Here is a 21233-nt window from a genome sequence, read left to right as displayed (position 1 = left end):
AGGAGGAAGATTAGGGGGAAGAGGAGGAAGAGGAAGAAGAGGAGGAGGAGGAAGAGGAAGAAGAGGAGGAGGAGGAAGAGGAGGAGGAGGAAGAGGAAGAGTAGGAGGAAGAGGAAGAGGAGGAAGAGGAAGAGTATGAGGAAGAGTAGGGGGAAGAGGAGGAAGAGTAGGGGGAAGAGGAGGAAGAGGAAGAAGAGGAGGAGGAGGGTGGAACACTAGTACACTGGTACTGGTACACTAACATTTCTGTCTGTCTATTTGTCTGTCTGTCAAGCTCCCTGTCTATCTGTCTATCCGTCTAGCTCTCTGTCTCAGAGAGCCACAAGACTGTGTCATCACTTTTACTCACATCTTCAAGCAGATTATAGCACTTTGTCTGGATTTCTTGGGTTATCCTAGGTAATTTATACTATGTATACTTGTATTTATGTGTACCTGTGAGACAGAGATAGACAGACAGATAGAAAGAGAGAGACAGATTGAAAGAGATAGAATGAGGGAGAAAGATAAAACACCATTGTGTATGACACCATGTTTCAGAGTTCCACAAGCTGCAGAACTAATAGGAATATGTTCAGTGACTGTATATTGGTATATATATTATAGAACAATAATAATAAAAATTTTTTTGTATTGTTTGTTTTTGTAAACAAGTTTTGTAAACAATATATTGATAATTATGTTTGTGTGCTTATTGTGTTGTATACAATGAGTGTATATATGTACATTGCACCTTACTTTGGTCTCATAGGCCACATAAGTTATGTGAAAAAATAAAATAGTGAAAAAAACAACAAACCTTCAAATACAAGTAAACTAAAGTTTACCGGGTGAGCGGCAGTCGCCGCTGTTGCCATACGCGGCTCATTTTCTGCAAACTTCATGCATCCATATCTCCGTAAGTATTGATGGTAAATTTTTTTTGTTTATCCTATAATGTTTAGAAAAAAAACTCTATTTTTTCATAAGAAAAAATAATTTTTTTTTTTTTTGAAATTTGGCCGACCCTGAGAACGAGTTTCGGAGAGGGCCTGTCGACCCTCAAAGGGTTAAGTGGTGTCTTTTTACCACTGTTAATGTTAGATCTTTTCTGAGTACAGTACAGTATATTACTCTGGTAATGCAGTATATATAGGAAGGCCTTACTCCTATTTTATTTTCATAAGAATCAGTCATCTGGTACCCATCAAATAGCCACTTTAACATCATATTTGAAGGAAGTCAGGAAAACCATTTATTCAGACTCGACTTCTGGAAGTAGAAAGTTGAGTGGCTGCACTCTGGTAGATAGCTGGGGATGTGGTAGTTCGAAGGGTCAACTAACTAAGATGTCTTTGCTCTTCTGAAAAGACAACTATTGTATGAGTGATGGTGAATGTTTCCTTCTTTAGGTTACCCTACCTTGTGAGAAAATGGCTAAAATAAAAAATAACTGACCTCACAAATAAGGAAGCCCATGAATTTGAAGGGACAACTATAATACACAATGGTTTATAACTGTACTGTACCTTCTTTTCTCTTTCAGACCATTTTAATTCTTCTGCCATTATGTTAACAATGGTAGGTAAGGCTTCTTCTGCTGCTTGAGCATTAAGAAACGCTAGTCGCAGTCGTCTGGCTATGACATCAATGGCTGAGGCAGCATACTCACGACAGGCATATCGAACCTCTGCATCAATATATGGGAATTCACTATGAAGACGACGCCCAACTGAAAGACAAGCAATAAAATGCTATACTGTATAGCATGTATACTGTATAAAATGGTATACTGTATAAAATGCTATACTGTATGAAAAAATACAGTTAATGTCTGCAACTTGCTTAATCAACATCACTTTTAGCTGAGTTCCTCAGGCCAGTGTTTCAGTGTAATGAAACTAAACTAATGTTTTTTTTTTAGCACTACATGTGAGTGAGATCACTGTGTAAACAAATCATTTCTCTTCTAACATGCTCAGTCAACATAACTTTGAGGTTTAATCCCTGGACCCATTATACAATGGGCAGAGCCAGAACTTCTTTACTGGGGGCTTAGGGGTGGCTATCTAATTCCAAGCAGTGTTAATATTATTACTATTTTCATTTAGGGAACTTTGGGGCACTAAGAGAACTTTGGAGGGGCTGCAGTCATCCCAAGCCTCCCTCAGTACTACCACTACCAGTATGCACTACTGTAATCTTTAGACTGCCACCTAGAGGATAATTATGAAGTTCAGGGTAAAGCTATCCAATTAATATAAAAACCCATATCAGTCCTGTGGATAGTAACATAGATTTTAAGATAATTATGTAAATGTGTAATTTTTGTTACATTTCAAATCAAACAAAACATCCAAACTTTATTTCTCTGTGCAGTTTACAAAATGTAGTTTACATGTAATAAAATACTATTGTTAATCCTTAAACTGTCCAAGCAGATCTAGGTTCACATGCGTAGTGCTCCAAAAGTAGATCTACATTTTTTTTTTACATATTTTCAAATACAACAAAAAAAGTAGATCAAGGTTTTTTACACGTTTTCAAATGTAAAAAAAAAAGATCTACTTTTTTTACATACTTTCAAATGTTGAAAAAACATAGATCTACGTTTGGACAGTTTAAGGGTTAAACACAAAAGAAAGCCACTATCATGTGGTGCATATCAGGGATTGATGACAATGCCACTTTTGAGATTATTACTTCAATTCCTCTTTTTAAAGTGAATTCTTTGTGTAAACAGGTCATTACTACTGCTGAGCCAACAATACAAGTGCCTGTTTCTTGAACCCATTGCAATACAGTGGAACCTTGGTTGTTGAACAGACTAGTTGTCGAACAAATCAGTTTTTGAACCGATTTGCTCAATTTGGTTTTTGCAGTTGGTCTTGGTTGTCGACCAACAAAGCTGGGATCACGTGATCACCAGACAGAGTCCACAGTGTGGGTCTCAGTCAGTATAGTGACTAACACTCATGCTGTAAACATCTCTTGAGCTCTTGATGTTCATTTTGTGATCTTTTCTTGTTGCAGTTTTGGTGCAATTTTTTTTTATTGTGAGATAAACCATCTTGGGTCCAAGAAAGGATGAAGAGATGATAGCAAAAAGAAAAGTTGTCAAAAGCACTAATGAGTTTAAAAAGGAAGTTATTCGAAAGTATGAAGAAGATAGGCTTTGTATGATTGATACAGCAAAGCTTTTTGGTAAATCTAAGTCTACCATTAGCACAATACTGGGCCAAAGGGAAAAATTAAAGCAGCTGACCCTACAAAAGGTGCAAAAGTGATATCATGGCAAAAGCCACAAATTACTGAAGAGGTTGGAAAACTCTTATTGATTTGGATAAATGAAAAACAGTTACATGGTGATAGTGTTTCAGAGGCCATTATTTATGAAAAAGCAAGGCAGTTGCATGATGACCCCCTGAACAAGTGCTGAAATGCAATCCTTCAAGGCTAGTAAAGGTTGGTTTGATAATTTAAGAGAAGAAGTGGCATTCACAGTGTGGCTAGGCATGGGGAGGTTGCCAGTGTTGACAAAGTGACTGTTGAAAAGTTATTATTTTATTTTATTAATACATCAGCCATTTCCCACCAAGATAGAGTGGCCTAAAAAAAAATCACCATCATTCACTCCATCACTGTCTTGCCAGAGGTGCACTTAACTACAGTTATAAAACTGCAACATTAACACCCCTCCTTCAGAGTGCAGACACTGTACTTCCGATCTCCAGGACTCAAGTCTTGCCTGCCAGTTTCCTGAATCCCTTCATAAATATTACCCTGCTCACACTCCAACAGCATCCCAAGTCTTAAAAACTATTTGTTTCCATTCATTCCTATCTAACATGCTCACACATGCTTACTGGAAGTCAAAGCCCCCTCTCACACAAAACTTCCTTTACCCCCTCCCTCCAAACTTTCCTAGGCCGACCTCTACCCCGCCTTCCCTCCACTACAGATTTATACACTCTCGAAGTCAATCTATTTTGTTCCATCCTATCTACATTTCTGAACCACCTCAACAACCCTTCCTCAAACACGACATCTCCACTGCCTCTAGCCTTCTCCTTGTTGCAACATTCACTACCTATGCTTTGCACCCATATAAGAGCATACATTTCCCTCTTTGCTTCCATGAACAAAGTTCTTTGTCTCCACAAACTCCTCAGTGCACCACTCACCTTTTTCCCTTTGTCAATTATATGATTCACCTCGTCTTTCATAGACCCATCTGCTGACACGTCCACTTCTAAATATCTGAATACATTCACCTCCTCCATGCTCTCTCCCTCCAGTCTGATATCCAATCTTTCATTACGCAGTTTTTTTGTTATCCTCATGACCTTACTCTTTCCTATATTCACTTTTAACCCTTTAACTATTTTGGTCATATATATACATGTACGTCTTACGAGTCACCATTTTTGATGTATATATACATACTCATAAATTTGAGTGGCTTCAAATCAAGCAGGAGAAAGCTGGTAGGCCCACATGTGAGAGAATGGGTCTGTGTGGTCAGTGTGCACCATATAAAAAAATCCTGCAGCACGCAGTGCATAATTTTTTCGTCAAATAAAATGCCGAATTGTGGTCTATTTTCATATAGTATTTATGACTGTATTCTCATTTTCTTGGTCTCATTTGATAGAATGGGAAACATATTATAGAAAAAGAGGTGATTTTGATTGGTTTTACTATGAAAAGAACCTGGAAATGGAGCTCAAAGTAGGGGAAATGTTTGATTTTTGCCGATGTTCAAAAGTAAACAAATTGATGGCATTTTGTGCGCTATTACGCCATGGTCACACTTGTCGAAGGCTTTTGCAAAGTCTGTATATATTACATCTGCATTCTTTTTGTCTTCTAGTGCATCTAGGACCTTGTCGTAGTGATCCAATAGTTGAGACAGACAGGAGCGACCTGTTCTAAACCCATGTTGCCCTGGGTTGTGTAACTGATGGGTTTCTAGATGGGTGGTGATCTTGCTTCTTAGGACCCTTTCAAAGATTTTTATGATATGGGATGTTAGTGCTATCAGTCTGTAGTTCTTTGCTGTTGCTTTACTGCCCTCTTTGTGGAGTGGGGCTATGTCTGTTGTTTTTAGTAACTGTGGGACGACCCCCGTGTCCATGCTCCCTCTCCATAGGATGGAAAAGGCTCGTGATAGGGGCTTCTTGCAGTTCTTGATGAACACGGAGTTCCACGAGTCTGGCCCTGGGGCAGAGTGCATGGGCATGTCATTTATCGCCTGTTCGAAGTCATTTGGCGTCAGTATAAAATCAGATAGGCTTGTGTTAACCAAATTCTGTGGCTCTCTCATAAAAAATTCATTTTGATCTTCGACTCTCAGTCTGGTTAGCGGCTTGCTAAAAACTGAGTCATATTGGGACTTGAGTAGCTCACTCATTTCCTTGCTGTCATCTGTGTAGGACCCATCTTGTTTAAGTAGGGGCCCAATACTGGACGTTGTTCTCGACTTTGATTTGGCATAGGAGAAGAAATACTTTGGGTTTCTTTCGATTTCATTTATGGCTTTTAGTTCTTCCCGCGATTCCTGACTCCTATAAGATTCCTTTAGCTTAAGTTCGATGCTTGCTATTTCTCTGACCAGTGTCTCCCTACGCATTTCAGATATATTGACCTCTTTTAGCTGCTCTGTTATTCTTTTCCGTCGCCTGTAAAGGGAGCGCCTGTCTCTTTCTATTTTACATCTACTCCTCCTTTTTCTTAGAGGAATAAGCCTTGTGCATACATCGAGTGCCACCAAGTTAATCTGTTCTAGGCATAAGTTGGGGTCTGTGTTGCTTAGTATATCTTCCCAGCTTATATCGGTTAGGACTTGGTTTACTTGGTCCCACTTTATGTTTTTGTTATTGAAGTTGAATTTGGTGAATGCTCCCTCGTGACTAATCTCATTATGTCGGTCTGGGGCTCCACGCATACATGTCTGAACCTCAATTATGATCAATTATGATCTGAGTATACTGTTTTTGATATGGTGACATTTCTTATCAGATCATCATTGTTAGTGAAGATGAGGTCTAGTGTATTCTCCAGTCTAGTAGGCTCTATTATTTGCTGGCTAAATTGAATTTTGTGCAGAGATTTAAAAGCTCGTGTGAGTGTGAGTTTTCATCAGAGCTGCCTCCTGGTGTTATTACTGCAACAATATTATTTGCTATATTCCTCCATTTTAGGTGCCTTAAGTTGAAATCCCCCAGGAGCAAGATGTTGGGTGCAGGAGCTGGAAGATTTTCCAGACAGTGGTCAATTTTTAACAGCTGTTCCTGGAATTGCTGGGATGTTGCATCCGGAGGCTTGTAGACTACCACAATGACTAGGTTTTGGTTCTCGACCTTTACTGCTAAAACTTCCACTACATCATTTGAGGCATTAAGCAGTTCTGTGCAAACAAGTGACTCTGCAATGTACAGGCCAACCTCCCCCTTTTGCCTGTTCACTCTGTCACATCTGTATAGGTTGTAACCTGGGATCCATATTTCGTTGTCCAAGTGATCCTTTATGTGGGTCTCAGTGAAAGCCGCGAACATTGCCTTTGCCTCTGCAAGCAGTCCACGGATGAAAGGTATTTTGTTGTTTGTTGCTGGCTTTAGACCCTGTATATTTGCAAAGAAGAATGTCATCGGACTGGTGGTATTGTTGGTACTGGGGGGGATTTTTTTTCCGGCATTAGTATCTGTATCTGTTGGTTTGGAGTGGAGGCCATCGACTGTGGTTCCACTCCAGGAATGACTGGATTTGGTGTACGATTTCTGCCATTTCCTGCCAGTTTTTTTTCCTTCCTAGCACTAAAAAACCTCTCCCTCTTGAGTGGCTGTGGCTACCCAGGTTTTCCCATGGCCTGGATGTTTTGTATCTTTTTGTCCCCTTTAGATGGTGTGCCTGGCAGTTTAAGTTATAGCACAGTCTTTCCTGTACTGAAGAGGTACACAATTCAGGGTGAAAAAGCTTACAGGAAGGGAGTTTGCATTTTCCTGTTGTCATATGGGCACGACATTTTCTAGGGTGGTCATAGTTGCACGTCCCGTCTGTTTTTCCAGATTTCCCATGTCTGCAGATACCAAGTGCATAGTATGTGCACAGGCTTGGTTTCTGTTTGCCTTGGGTTTCTGTGACTGTATTCCCTGTTGGTGCATGTTTCCCTGTCTTATTCCTATCCTCCCTAGCACCAACAATGGAGCTCCCACCAGTTGTTTTTGGTAATATATCCACAAACTTCTGCTGAACACTGCAACACTACATTCTTAAACCTACCCCATACATCTTCAACCCCATTGCCTATATTCTCATTAGCCCATCTATCCTCCAATACTTGTTTATATCTTACCCTACATGTCTCCTACTTTAGCTTATAAAGCTTCACCTCTCATACCTGCTGCTTTCATTTTCCTTGTATCCCATCTACCTTTTACTCTCACTGTAGCTACAACTAAAAAGAAATCTGATATATCTGTGGCCCCTCTATAAACAAGTACATCTTGAAGACTACCCAATAGTCTTTTATCTATCAATACATAGTCCAACAAACTACTGTCATTACGCCCTACATCATATATTGTACCGTATACTTATTTATCCTCTTTTTCTTAAAATATGTATTACCTATATCTAAACTCCTTTCTATACAATGTTCAATCAAAAGGCCCCCCATTATTAGTTACACCTGGCACCCCAAACTTACCTACCACACCCTCTTTAACCCTTTGACTGTTTCGGTCATATATATACATTGTACGTCTTACACACCACTGTTTCTGACGTATTTATAAGTGTAAATTCTAGCAGCTTCAAATCAAGCAGGAGAAAGCTGGTAGGCCCACATGTGAAAGAATGGGTCTGTGTGGTCAGTGTGCACCACATAAAAAAAATCCTGCAGCACGCAGTGCATAATGAGAAATAAAAAAAAAGACAGTTTTTTTGGGTTAAAATGCCAAATTTGAGGTGCATTTTTTTATAGTAATTATCGTTGTATTCTCGTTTTCATAGTCTCAGGTGATAAAATGGAAAACATATTACAGAAATAGAGATGATTTTGACTACTTTCATAATGAAAACGACCTTGAAATTGAGCTCAAAGTAGGGGAAATGTTCGATTTTTACCAATGTTCAGGAGTAAGCAAATCACACCATACGTCCAATACACTTCAACTGGGAAGTCTAATATTCTTTCACTAGTGCACTGATATTATTTATACCATTTTTACAATAATGCAGTAGTCTGCATAATAGTAAATTTTGTATTTTTTTGTATGAATAAAAAATCAAAATAGAAAGCAATAGTAATATAAGAGGGGCCTAGAGACATGACTAATGAACAGAGGATATGTTATTTTAGTGCCAAGAATGTAAATGTCTACATTGTTTATTCTAGACCCTATTTTGAAATTGGCATCTTTTTTAATTTGCATGAAATTGGCCAAATTGCCAATTTCTGACCACTTTATTGGCAATTTATTTATTTATTTATTTGAACATGATACACTGAAGTACAAGGAAATGTACAGTGGTTAAGTGTAACATGCCAAAGCCCCTTGTATGCAGAGCATTATGGGCAGGCTTAAAATTAACTCAAGATTAACTAAGCAATGATATATTCAGTGGTAAACATTGTTGTAAACAGTTAACAATTAAGCACAAATGAGTACAGTAGGGCCCCACTTATATGGCAGGTTAGGTTCCAGGCTGTCGCCAGAAAGCAGACATCTCTGGAAGGCAGAACGCCATTTTTTTCCATTTATAAATGCCAGACAACAAGTTTACACTAAATTATATTTAGTTAGTAATAGAACTAGGCATTAAAAATACACAAAGTAAAATACATTCACAGTACATTCATTACTTATCTTAAAGTACAGTGGACCCCTGAGTTTCGTGATTAATCCGTTCCAGAGAGCCTGCCGAAGGTCAAAATTCACGAAACTCAAAACCATTTTCCCCATAAGAAATAATGGAAACAAAATTAATCCATTCCAAACACCCAAAAATATTAAAATAAAATATTTTTTTTCAAATTAAATAAAGATTTACATAATGAAAACAATCAGAAATCAGGTATTACACTTACCTTTACTGAAGACTTCTGGGTGGATGGAAGATGGGAGGAAGGGATAGGAGGAAGGTGTACACTATTGTTTGGAAGGAGAATCTCGTTCCATTAGGGCTTTAGGTAGCAAGTCCTTATCTGGGGTTACTTCCCTTCTTCTTTTAATGCCACTGGGAACAACTTGAGAGTCACTGGACCCCTGTTGCACAAAATATCTGTCCAGAGAGGTCTTTTTCTGGCGTTTCTTTAAGATTTCCCTGAAGTGGGACACAACACTGTCATTGTACATGTTGCAGATATGGATTGTTTCAGCTTGGTCAGGGTGATACTTTTCAATAAAACTTTGCAACTCATTCCACACGGCACAAATCTCCTTAATCTTTGAAGAAGGAACCTCATCCACTCCCTCTTCCTCCTCCTCTAAAGCAAGTTCCTCGGCTGTGGTCTGATGCTGTTCCAATTGAAGCTCTTGCAGTTCGTCAGTGGTTAGCTCTTCCCTGTGGTCCTCCACCAACTCTTCCACATCCCCGTCAAAGTCCCTCTGGATCGTGTTCCTCACTTTATTTACTAAAGGGCTTACACTAGCTTTCCTTGGGTCTATGATGACTTATTTAGCAATTGCAAGCACACAAAACAATGGATTATTATGAATTGTATTGTATGAACCCACAGGGTGATGGTCATGTGTTGGTAAACAGTGGCACACTGAGCGTGAATGGCGTGGGAGACTGGCTTGGTGTGCGCGGTGACGGGTGGACAGGTACCGGACGGTCACCAAAACACGAGTCTTTTCATGAAACTTGAGGCCAAATTTTCCCCAAAAAACTCGCCAAAGGTCGAATTTCACGAAAGTCGAGGCTGCCGAAACTCGGGGGTCCACTGTATTTGTAATTTTAATGTATTCAAATTCAAATTCAAATTCAAAGTTTATTCTCTATAAGGATTACAATGCTGAGTTTACAGAATTTGGTTATTGTGTGGTTTACATGTAGTAAAATAATAATTACAGAGTGTACCACTAGAACACCTAGCATGGCTAGGCATTTCGAGCAGACTTAAATTAAATCTTAAGTTTAAAATATTACAAAATTATGAGGTAAGTTGGTATTATGGCTAAGTGACTAAATACTAGTTTGTGAGTTTAGCAATGTGAATGCTTTTGTTTTGGCACTATACATAGTTTCAGTAGGGAGAGAGGTGAGTAGTACTTATTTGTAGGAAGTCAGGTGCAGGTAGCCCAGGTGTAGGTAGCACTGGCTCCCCGTCTCATACTTAATATATGATATTTAAAACATCCCAGAGAGGTAAAAAACTCATACAGTACACTCATTATTTAGCTTAAAATATGTGTAGTCTTAATATAGTTAAAGAGGTGAGTAGTATTTATTTGTAGGAAGTCAGTGTAGGAAGTCAGTGTAGGTAGCCAGTAGGTGTAGCCAGCCTGGACTACACCTACCGGCTACCTACACTGTGGCCCAGAGCCATATTATTAACATCGACATAACTTGTTCACTAAATTTAATCATTTCTGACAACTACCTTTAGATGCCATCATAAACGAGGGGAGAAGTAATGAATAATTCATGCCGAAAATTGTAAACAAAAGCGGAGTGAGGGAGTGGCTGGGCCAAACGCAGATTCATACATGTTTTCTCTGATGGCTGAACAGGGAAAACGTAATGTTGTCCCTCCACCCGGCTACCACTCAGGTCCACAAGTATTATTATCAGAGCACATAAAATATGCAATAAATGCCAGACAACAAGTTTACACTAACTTATATTAAGTTAGCAATAGAAACAGGCATTAAAAACACAATAAAAGGTAAGATACACACAAAGTACACTTATTACTTACCTTAAAATATTAATATTAATGTGTGAGAGGTGAGTGGCAGGGTGTTTATTGAATAAAATCAGAATGGCACACCATCATCCTCTAACTTAGCACTTAAAGCAAGAGGCTTACGACTCCTCTTTTTATCACAGCTAAGCTTAGACGCCATCGTCAATGAGAGCCAACTAGTTAATGAAAGAGTAAATGAGAGAGAGAATGAGGTACAGAGTTCAGACAATGTAAGAACACAAACTGAACAGATAGTGGGCGATCACTTGGTCAGGCGAAATAAATGCGTATTAATGTGTGTCTACTTTTAGTTCATTCACGTATGTTTGTAAGAGTATGTAAAACATTTACCTCGATATTTTTTTATTATAATAATTGCCTCACAATACAAATACTCTTACATTGTGTACAAGTTGTACAAGTTAGTACAGAAAAAACAAACAGCAACACACCATTTTTAGAGTGAATGAAGATATTATTATTATTATTATTATTATTATTATTATTATTATTATTATAAAAAAGCACTAAACCCACAAGGGTCGTGAATTGCTATATATAGAGTGAAGGCATACGAAAAGAATATTTTTCTACAGTTAACCCCCAGTTGTAAACAAATCTCATATCTACGTCAATTTCTATTCTGTGAGTGTATGTATCATGTTTATATGCTATGTAAAGGGTCTCATATATAATTTTGAGGAAAATATCATAGATGGATTAATGAAAATGCCTATATTAATGTAAAACAAGACATTTAGTGTGCCCAAGAGTGATTATTATTATGTAGTATTGGCGTCATGAGTAGAGAGAGACTTAGTGATTTTAATGTGTACCTGCACACCAGCACAGTGTGTAAGTATATTTAGGTACAGGTACACATAAGTATAATTATCAGAGTACATATAAAATATGCAGTAACTTTAAAACACTTGAAATTTTGGAAAGTTTCCTGACAATAATAGATGTGGTCACGGAGAATGTACGGAAACCGGGTGGGGTGCACCAAATTTGAAAGACCGCTTGCCATATAGCAAATTTTGATCAGAATTTGACATCGCCATATTAGCGGAATGCCGTAAGGTGAAACACCGTAAAGCGGGGCCCTACTGTATTTCAAAGACAGGTCATATGGTCATTTACTGTGTTGCTGTGCATTCAGTAGAATGGAGTATTCTGTTAGATAATGTAATTAAAAATAACAAAGTTTGATTGGGTCACAGGTTAAACATTTATGAGATACAATTATTCAGTATTTATTTGGTTGTGGGTGAGTAAGTGATTTTTCAGAAGAGACTTGAATTTATAGACAGTGTTTCTTTTATATTCACAGGTAGTGAATTCCAGATTTTTGGGCCTTTTATGTGCATTGAGGTTTTGCATAGTGCGAGATGGACACGAGGAATATCAAAGAGTGATCTGTGCCTTGTGTTATGGTCATGTGTTCTGTTGAGGTTGGTAAGGAGACGTTTGAGGGGAGGGTTTATATTCCAGTAAAGTGTTCTATGTATGTAGTAGGTACAATAATAGGTATGGATGTTTTGTATGGTGAATAGATTTAGAGTTTTGAATATTGGTGGAGTGTGCTGCCTGGAGTGGGAATTTGTTACCATTCTGACTGCAGCCTTTTGTTGGGTAATTAATGGTCTGAGATGGTTTATTTTTGTTGAACCCCATGCACAAATTCCATAGGTGAGATGGGGGTAAATAAGTGAGTGATATAGGGCCAGGAGGGCTGACTGTGGAACATAGTAGGCATACTATCAAAGATAAGGTACTACGTTCCACAATCAGCTCTCCTGGCACTGTACCATTCATTCATATACCCTTATCTTACATATGGAATTTGTTCATGGGGATCAACAACATCAAATCACCTAAAACCCCTAATAACCCAGCAAAAGGCAGCAGTAAGAATGATAACAAATTCCCACTCCCATTCCATACTCCACCAATTTTCAAAAGTCTGAATCTGCTCACCATTAAGAACATCCATACTTATTCATGTGCCTACTACATACACAGAGCAATACACACAAATATAAACCCCCCACTCAAACTTTTCCTCACCAACCTAAACAGGACACATGACCACAACACAAGACACAGATCTCTTTGATATACATCGTGTCCATATCACACTGTGTAAAAACTCTATGCACATAAAGGGCCCCAAAATATGGAATTCATTACCAGAAGATATTAAAGTAACCCAGTCTGAAAATCAATTTAAGACTCTTCTCAAAAGCCACTTAATCACCCTAGACTAAATGCTAAATACACAGTATACATTTACTCACCTATGTACTCCCACATCATAACTGAAACAATCACATTGAACCTTTTATCCATTGTTGACAGGAATATAATTGAATCATTGTTTTTCACAAAAGCATTTTAGAGTATAAATATGTATATCGTTGTATTATACAAATTTTGATTCATTTATAATTAATATTCTACTGTACAACTATGAAATAATTACTATCCTACTGTACAACTATGATATACTATTTCTGAGTATTAAGTAGAATGTAAGCCAATAATGTTAAGTTGGCCCATAATGCCAAGGCATAATAGAGGCTCTCTATGCATTGCATCCCACTATTGTATATACATAATCTCAAAGTACTGTTTGCAAAGACATTAAATAAATAAACAAATAAATAGTACCGTATCTTTGATAGTATGCCTATGGTCTTGGAAATTTTCTTGGAAATTTGTTGTATATGTGTTTGAAATTTGAGTCTGTTATCAAGGTGGATTCCTAAGAATTTTCCCTCTGTGAGTTTTGTGATAGGTGATCTGTTTATCATTATGTTAAGAGGGACATCTGTTACCAAACTGAATGAAGTAGGTTTTGTCAATGTTGAGAGTAAGTTTGTTAGTCCTCATCCAGGAAGATATTTTCTGTAATTCGGTATTCACAGTATTGGCTAGCATGACTGGGCTCGGGTGAGAGAAGACGTATGTAGTCTCATCTGCAAATAGTGTGGGTTTGAGTAGTTGCGATGCATTTGGTAGGTCATTTATGTAAACGAGAAAGAGAAGAGGGCCAAGGACACTTCCCTGTGGAACACCAACTGTAACTAGCTGTGCGGAAGAGTTTGCTCCATCTGTGTACACATATTGGCTTCTGTTGCTGAGGTATGACTTTAGGTAGTTGAGGGAGTGCCCTCTTATACAATAGTGCGACAGTTTTATGTGGAGCAAGTCGTGGTCAACTGTATCAAAAGCTTTACATAAATCAATGAAGATTCCCGGTGGAACTTCTTTTTTCTCTAGTGCAGTGTATATTTGTTCTAGAATGTGTATAATAGCATCTTTCGTATTTTTATTAGGCCTGAACCCAAACTGACAGGGGTTGAGTATGTTGTGGGAGATGAGATAGGAATAGATTCGCTCATGAATTAATTTTTCGAAGATTTTTGAGAGAGGGTGTAAGTTGGATATTGGCCTATAGTTATTCAAGTCTGTTTGGTCTCCTCCTTTATGGATTGGGGTGACCCTTGCTATTTTGAGAACGGTAGGGAAGGTAGAGGATTCAATGGATTTGTTAAAGAGTGTTGCAATGATTGGTGACAGCACTTGTGACACTTTTTTGTATATAAAGGGTGATAAGGTATTTAAATCTCCTGTCTTGTTTTTTAGTGTGTTGATAATAAGGGAGACTTCTGTAGGGTTAGTCGGAGCTAGGAACAGTGTGTTCAGGTAGTTGCCAGCCAGTGAGGTAGCCATTGGGTGGGGTATTTGAGCTTGGGATTTTATTGGCAAGGTTTTTTCCTATAGTGGAGAAGAAATCATTGAGTCTGTTTGCTGTTTTAGTTGGTGGGAGTTGGGATTCATCTGGCTTTGTTAGTCCAATTGCGCCTTTTCATGATATCTTTTTTGTTCCTAGAATTTCTGATAGGGGTTTCCAGGTCTTTTTTATATCACCTTTAAGGTTGGATAATCTGTTCTCATAATACAATTTTTTTGCCCTTCTTATCAGGCTGGTTAGGACTGAAGAGTAATGTTTTGTTTGGTCTCTGGTTATGTGACCCATTCTGTACTGTTTTTCATAAAGGTGCTTTGTATTTATGGACTTGAGGATGCTGGGTGTTAGCCAGGGACTGTTCAGTCTCTTAGCTGTCATCTGTTTAGTTTTTCTAGGGCAGTGTTTGTTATAGAGGTATTGGGTCTTTTTTAGAAAAATATTAATACTTTCGTCAATATCTGTATAGATTTCTAGATCAGTGCGCCAGTCAATGTTTGTCATTGCTGTTGTGACGTTATTAACGGCTGCCTCATTGTGAAGTCTGAAAGTGACTTTAGTAGTGTCTTGGGGTAATTTGCCTAGATTAGTTATGAAAAAGGTAGGGTAGTGGTCTGTGGTATTATCTGTGATTATGCCTGATTTTAAAGGGGATATGGTGTTGGTCCAGATGTGGTCTAGTAGGGAAACACTAGTCTCTGTAATTCTTGTAGGTTTTGTTACTGTTGGTAGCAACAAGCAGTTACTCATAGTGTTTGTGAATTCAGTAATGTGTGGGTCCTGGTCTTGCAGGAGATTTATATTGAAGTCACCTGAGAGTAGTAAGTGATCTTTATTCATGCGTGCATCAGTTATCATACTTCCTAGGGTTTGACTAAATTGGCTAATGTTTGACTGTGGTACTCTGTAGATGTTTATCACTGTGAGAGGTTTTTGTAGGTATTTGGATTTGAATTTAGCTATTATATATTCCCCATGTTCATCCCTTGTGCAAGTATTAGTGATACACTCTAGTTGGTCTGAGTAGTATATAGCTGTGCCACCCCCTTGTTGATCTGGCCTACAGTTGTGTATGGCTGTGTAACCAGGAATGGCATAGACATCTGTAGTATCAGGCTTTAGCCAGGTTTCGGTGAGAGTAATGATGGACATACTGGCATGCAGGGAATTTAATAATGCTATGAGGTCATCGTAATGTTTGCTTAAAGATCTGATATTGTAGTTAAAGACAGTTATGTTGTTGTTGGCTCTGAGAAGTGCCTTTGATTGTTCTGCTGTGTAGTAATTACAGTAACTGTTTGATTCATTTAAGTCATTCAATAAGAGGTTGGTATCAGGATCAATGCTTGTAATCATAAGATTTATAGTGAATCTATAGTTAGAATTAAGTATAAGACAAAATAAATATTCTAAAGCTAAAAAATAGCACCTGAATTATTTTAACAAAAGTAAAAATATGAGCTAAGGCAGTTCTTTAAAGCTAAAATAAAGGATACAATATAAAAGGGATTAAAATAATTTGTGATGAAAAAATAAAGTGATGATCAAATAAAGGAGCTTGGGAATATAATAGAAGGTAGTTCTTTAAAGTTAAAATAAAGGAGAACATATAAAAGGGACTAATATAAGTTGTGGTGAACAAATAAAGTTGTAATGAAATAAATGAGTTCGGGAATATAATGGCAAAATAGTGGACTTATTACACTTTAGCACCTGAGAATAGCACCTTGATTACTTTAACAATTGTGAATATATGAACTAAGGTTGTTATATAAAGCTAAAATAAAGGAGAATATATATAAGGGACTAAATTAAGTAATGGTAAACAAAGTTCAATGGACAGATAGCCACTATAATATAATATTGATTTGGGAGTAAGATCTGATTTGTAATGTATAATAAGTTGAGCAACTAACTGCACTATAAAAAGTAAGAAAAATATGAGGTAGTTGGTACTAGCTAGCAAAAGATAGTTTTGGGACTCACACAATAATGTAATTGGAATATACACTAATTGCTCACACAATATAAAAGGGACTAAAAAAGTAGTGGTAAACAGTATTAAATGGACAGGTAGCAACCACGAATAACATTAATTTGGAGTAAGATTTGACTTGCAACACAAAATTATGATCAATTAACCCTTTGACTGTCACAACCCCTAATCCTGAGGTGTCTCCTGGTGTTGCAAAATTAAAAAAAAAAAAAATAATTTTTTTCTTATGAAATGACAGAGATTTTTTTCCCAATTGTAATGACACCAAAAAAACGAAATTTGATGGAAAACTGACGGAATTATGCTCTCGCGAAGTTAGCGACCTCGGCGCTGTTTACAAATCAGCGATTTTGCCCACTTTGAGCCCTATTTTCGCCTAATTCCACTGTTCCAGTCGCCCAAACTCATAGCTATTTCTTTAGAACTCCATTTTTTCTATCGATTGAGTACAAGAAACTGCCCATTTACCGATTTGAACTACCTAATAATGTGGTCAGAAATTTGCAATTTGGCCAATTTCACGAAAATTAAAAAATATGACAATTTCAAAATAAGGTCCAGAATGAACAATGCAGACATTCCTGGCTCTAAAATAACATTTTATTTGCTCATCAGTCATGTCTCCAGGCCCCTCTGATATTACTCTTGCTTTCTATTTTGAATTTTTATTCAAACAAAAAATAGAAGACTTACTATTATGCAGACTATTGCAATACTGTAATAATTGTACACATAACATCAACTCATTCATGACTGCATATTAGAATGGCTAGTTGGACATTTCTTGGACAATGGCATCATTTGTTTACTTTTGAACATTGGCAAAAATCAAACATTTCCCCTACTTTGAGCTCCATTTCTAGGTTCTTTTTATAGTAAAATCAATCAAAATCACCTCTATTTCTATAACATGTTTTCCATTCTATCAAATGACACCAAGAAAATGAGAATACAACTATAAATACTATACGAAAATAGACCACAAAGTTGGCATTTTAATTAAAAAAAACGGTCGGAGTTTTTTTTTCTCATTATGCACTGCATGCTCCAGGATTTCTTTTATATGGTGCACACTGACCACACAGACCCATTCTCTCACATGTGGGCCTACCAGCTTTCTCCTGCTTGATTTGAAGCCGCTAGAATTTATGAGTATATATACGTCAAACACGGTACCTCGTAAGACGTATATATACGGCCACGACAGTCAAAGGGTTAATAGCAATTAAAAAGTAAAAAGTATTTGAGGTAGCTGGTAAGAGCTAGTAAAAGAAAAAATAATAATGCACAATAATGTAATAGTATCGTACACTATATGCACCACACGTATATGTGTTAAGGGCACTTATCTAATCTGTTACAGAAATGTTAGCTTTTCTTAGGAAGGTAGAGAAATCATGTTCATTTGAGATGGTGTATTGTTGTCCTGTTGAAGTTTTTCTAACTAGTATTTTCCCATCTTGAGTGAAACACTGATGTATTTTATTTTCCTCTTTAAGTTTTCTCAACCTGAACAGATGGTTTTGACGTTTTCTCGTTAGACACTCGCTGATGAAAAATCCATTTTTCATTGTAATTGCTGATTTAATTAAGTCCTTTCTTTTATCATATGAATAGAGTCTGATCATAACACTGTGTTTTCTACCTTGTTTTCCTAGCAAACATGTTTTTTTTATTTCACTGTTTTGGACGATAACTTTTACGTGGTCCTATATTATCCTGATAGCAGTTTCTTTGCACTGTTCTTGGGTTATGTCACTAGGAATGTGTGGACTGTTTATTATAACTGCATCAGACAACTTATCTTGTTCAGTTTTGTCGTCTTGGAAATCATTCGGTCGATTGTTCATGTTCTAATTCCAGTCCTTGATTGCTTCTTCAACCTTCATATTTAGCGTTGTTATTTGCTCAGTGTGACTGGCTATAGCTGTTTTCAGAGTATTTTCTGTGTCAGCCCTTCCCGATGTAATCTTCTCTTCAAGGTTTTGGATCTTGTTCTTGAGGTTGGTTATCTTGGATTCTCGTTGCGCAAGTGCTGCTTTAATATGTTTGATTTCACTTTCTAGAGCGACAATGTAGTCCCTGATATTGTCAGGAATAATCATACCTGAGTTATCATGGGTGAATCCTTTGAAGGGAGTAATGTTGGAGGGGGAGTCAGCCATGTTTGTTGTTATTGTTCCCTGGGTGGTGGTGGGGAGGGGGGTTGATGATACACCGGCTTCCTGCTGGGTAGACAAGTTGAGTTCTAGGGTCCTTGGTGTTATTCTTTTCTTACTGCTGTTGTTTCTTCTGCGATATCCTTTCATAGTATCACTAAAGTAGATACTGTGTAGCTATGGCGGAGAAGGCTCGATTTCCCTGAGCTTGGGTTAAGTGATTGTCTGGCAGCGGAGGCAGTGTATAGGTTAGCAGGGCTGTCTTCCTTAGATCTTCTATTTTGTCAAGATTTGGGTTACATTCTTAGTAGTCTTGGGTCATTTTGTGGTCTACGTGGGTTCATGTAGTTGTACCTTCAGTTAGGCCATCACAACCTTTGATGAGCGATGGTTTCTTGAAGAATAAGAGCTGCTAGGATGCCGCTGCTGATCTTGTACATGTACTTGTAGTAAATAAAAAAATCATTGCTTTCTTATCATCCACACTACATTCATGCACATTCAAGCATTCCTGTTTTATAAAGTTTTTCTCCTCTTGTTAAGCATTTATTACAGGAGAGGGGGTTACTAGCCCATTGCTCCCAGTATTTTAGTTACCTCACACGACACACATGGCTTACGGAGGAAATATTCTTTTCCAATTCCCCATGGAGAACAAAGGAAATAAAGAACAAGAATGATTAAAAAAAAAGAAGGTGCAGAGGTGCTCAGAATACAACAGTTTAGAAGCATACACATATAAAAATACACAACATATCCTTCCAAACTGCCAATATCTCAAACTCCTCCTTTAACCCTTTCGGGGTTTCGGCCGTACTAGTACGGCTTATGCACCAGGGTTTTTGACGTACTAGTACGCATAAATTCTAGCGCCCTCAAATCTAGCAAGAGAAAGCTGGTAGGCCTACATATGAAAGAATGGATCTATGTGGTCAGTGTGCGCAGTATAAAAAAAATCCTGCAGCACACAGTGCATAATAAGAAAAATAAGACTCCGACAGTGTTTTTGGTTTAAAACAGCGACTTTGCACTGTATTTTCTTATGGTATTTATTGTTGTATTCCAGTTTTCCTGGTCTCGTTGTATAGAATGGAAGACATCTTACAGAAATTGAGATGATTTTGGCTGGTTTTACAATGAAAAGTACCTTGAAATTGAGCTCAAAGTAGCAGAAATGTTCAATTTTTACCAAAGTTCAAAAGTTAAACAAATCATGCCAAGTCCAATACACGTCAACTGGTGAGACTAATATTCTTTCACAAGTGCGCCAATATTATTTAGACCATTTCTACACTAATGCAGTAGTCTGCATAACAGTAATCTTATTATTTTTGTGAGAATAAAGAATCAAAGTGGAAAGCAAAAGAAATGTAAGAGGGGCCTGGGGACGTGACTAATGAACAGAGGAAATGCTATTTTAGTGCCAGGAATGTCTTTCTTGTTTATTCTGGACCCTATTTGGAAATTGGCATCTTTTGAAATTTGTGTGAAACTGGCAAAATTGCTAAATTCTGACCGCTGTATTGGATAGTTGAAACCGGTAAATGGGTGATTTCTTGAACTCATTCGATAGAAAAAATGGAGTTCTAGCGAAATAGTTATGATTTTTGTCGACTAGTACACTGGAATTGGCCGAAAATAGGGCTCAAACTGGGCAAAATCGCCGATGCGTAAACATCATCGAGACTGCTTACTTCGCGAGAGCATAATTCCATAAGTTTTCCATCAAATTTCATACTTTTGGTGTTATTATGATCGGGAAAAGATTATCTATCTTTTCATAAGAAAAAATTATTTTTTTTTTTTTTTGACCCTGAGAACAAGTCTCTGAGAGGGCCTGGTGACCCTGAAAGTGTTCAGGCATTGTACTTCCCATTTCCAGGACTCAAGTCCAGCTATATAAAAACAACTGGTTTCCCTCAATCCCTAAACTAAATATTACCCTGCTGACACTCCAACAGCTCATCAGGCCCCAAAACCATTCATCTCTATTCACTATCTAAAACGCTCCCACATGCTTGCTGGAAGTCCAAGCTCCTCACCCACAAAACCTCTTTTACCCCCTCCCTCCAACCTTTTCAAGGATGACCCCTACCCCACCTTCCTTCCCCTACAGATTTATACGTTCTCCATGTCATTCTACTTTGATCCATTCTCTCTAAATGACCAAACCACCTCAACAACCCCTCTTCAGTCCTCTGACTAATATTTTTATTAGCTTCACACCTTCTCCTAATTTCCACACTCCGAATTTTCTGCATAATATTTACACCACACACTGCCCTTAGACAGGACATATCCATTGCCTCCAACTGTCTCCTCGCAGCAGCATTTACAACCCAAGCTTCACACCCATATAAAAGTGTTGGTACTACTATACTTTCAAACATTCCCTTCCTTGCCTCCATAGATAACATTTTTTGTCTCCAC

General features: G+C 37.8%; 1 protein-coding gene across 2 annotated transcripts in view; it reads right to left on the bottom strand.

Moving 5' to 3' along the window:
• Positions 1-21233, bottom strand: part of LOC128692048 (glycerol-3-phosphate dehydrogenase, mitochondrial) — a 202679-nt gene that overhangs the window by 140015 nt on the left and 41431 nt on the right. The window contains exon 3 of one of the 2 annotated variants that reach the window (XM_070085286.1): positions 1509-1711. In XM_070085286.1, coding sequence (XP_069941387.1) covers positions 1509-1711 — 203 coding nt within the window. Of the gene's footprint in view, positions 1-1508; positions 1712-21233 lie in introns of those variants that run through there. The other variant, XM_070085285.1, reaches the window with a different exon arrangement.

The sequence above is a fragment of the Cherax quadricarinatus genome, chromosome 15 (assembly GCF_038502225.1).
Source record: "Cherax quadricarinatus isolate ZL_2023a chromosome 15, ASM3850222v1, whole genome shotgun sequence".
In the NCBI taxonomy this organism is placed as follows: Eukaryota; Metazoa; Arthropoda; class Malacostraca; order Decapoda; family Parastacidae; genus Cherax; species Cherax quadricarinatus.
The sequence above is the reverse complement of the archived record's forward strand: the minus strand, read 5'-3'. Positions and strand labels throughout refer to the sequence as shown.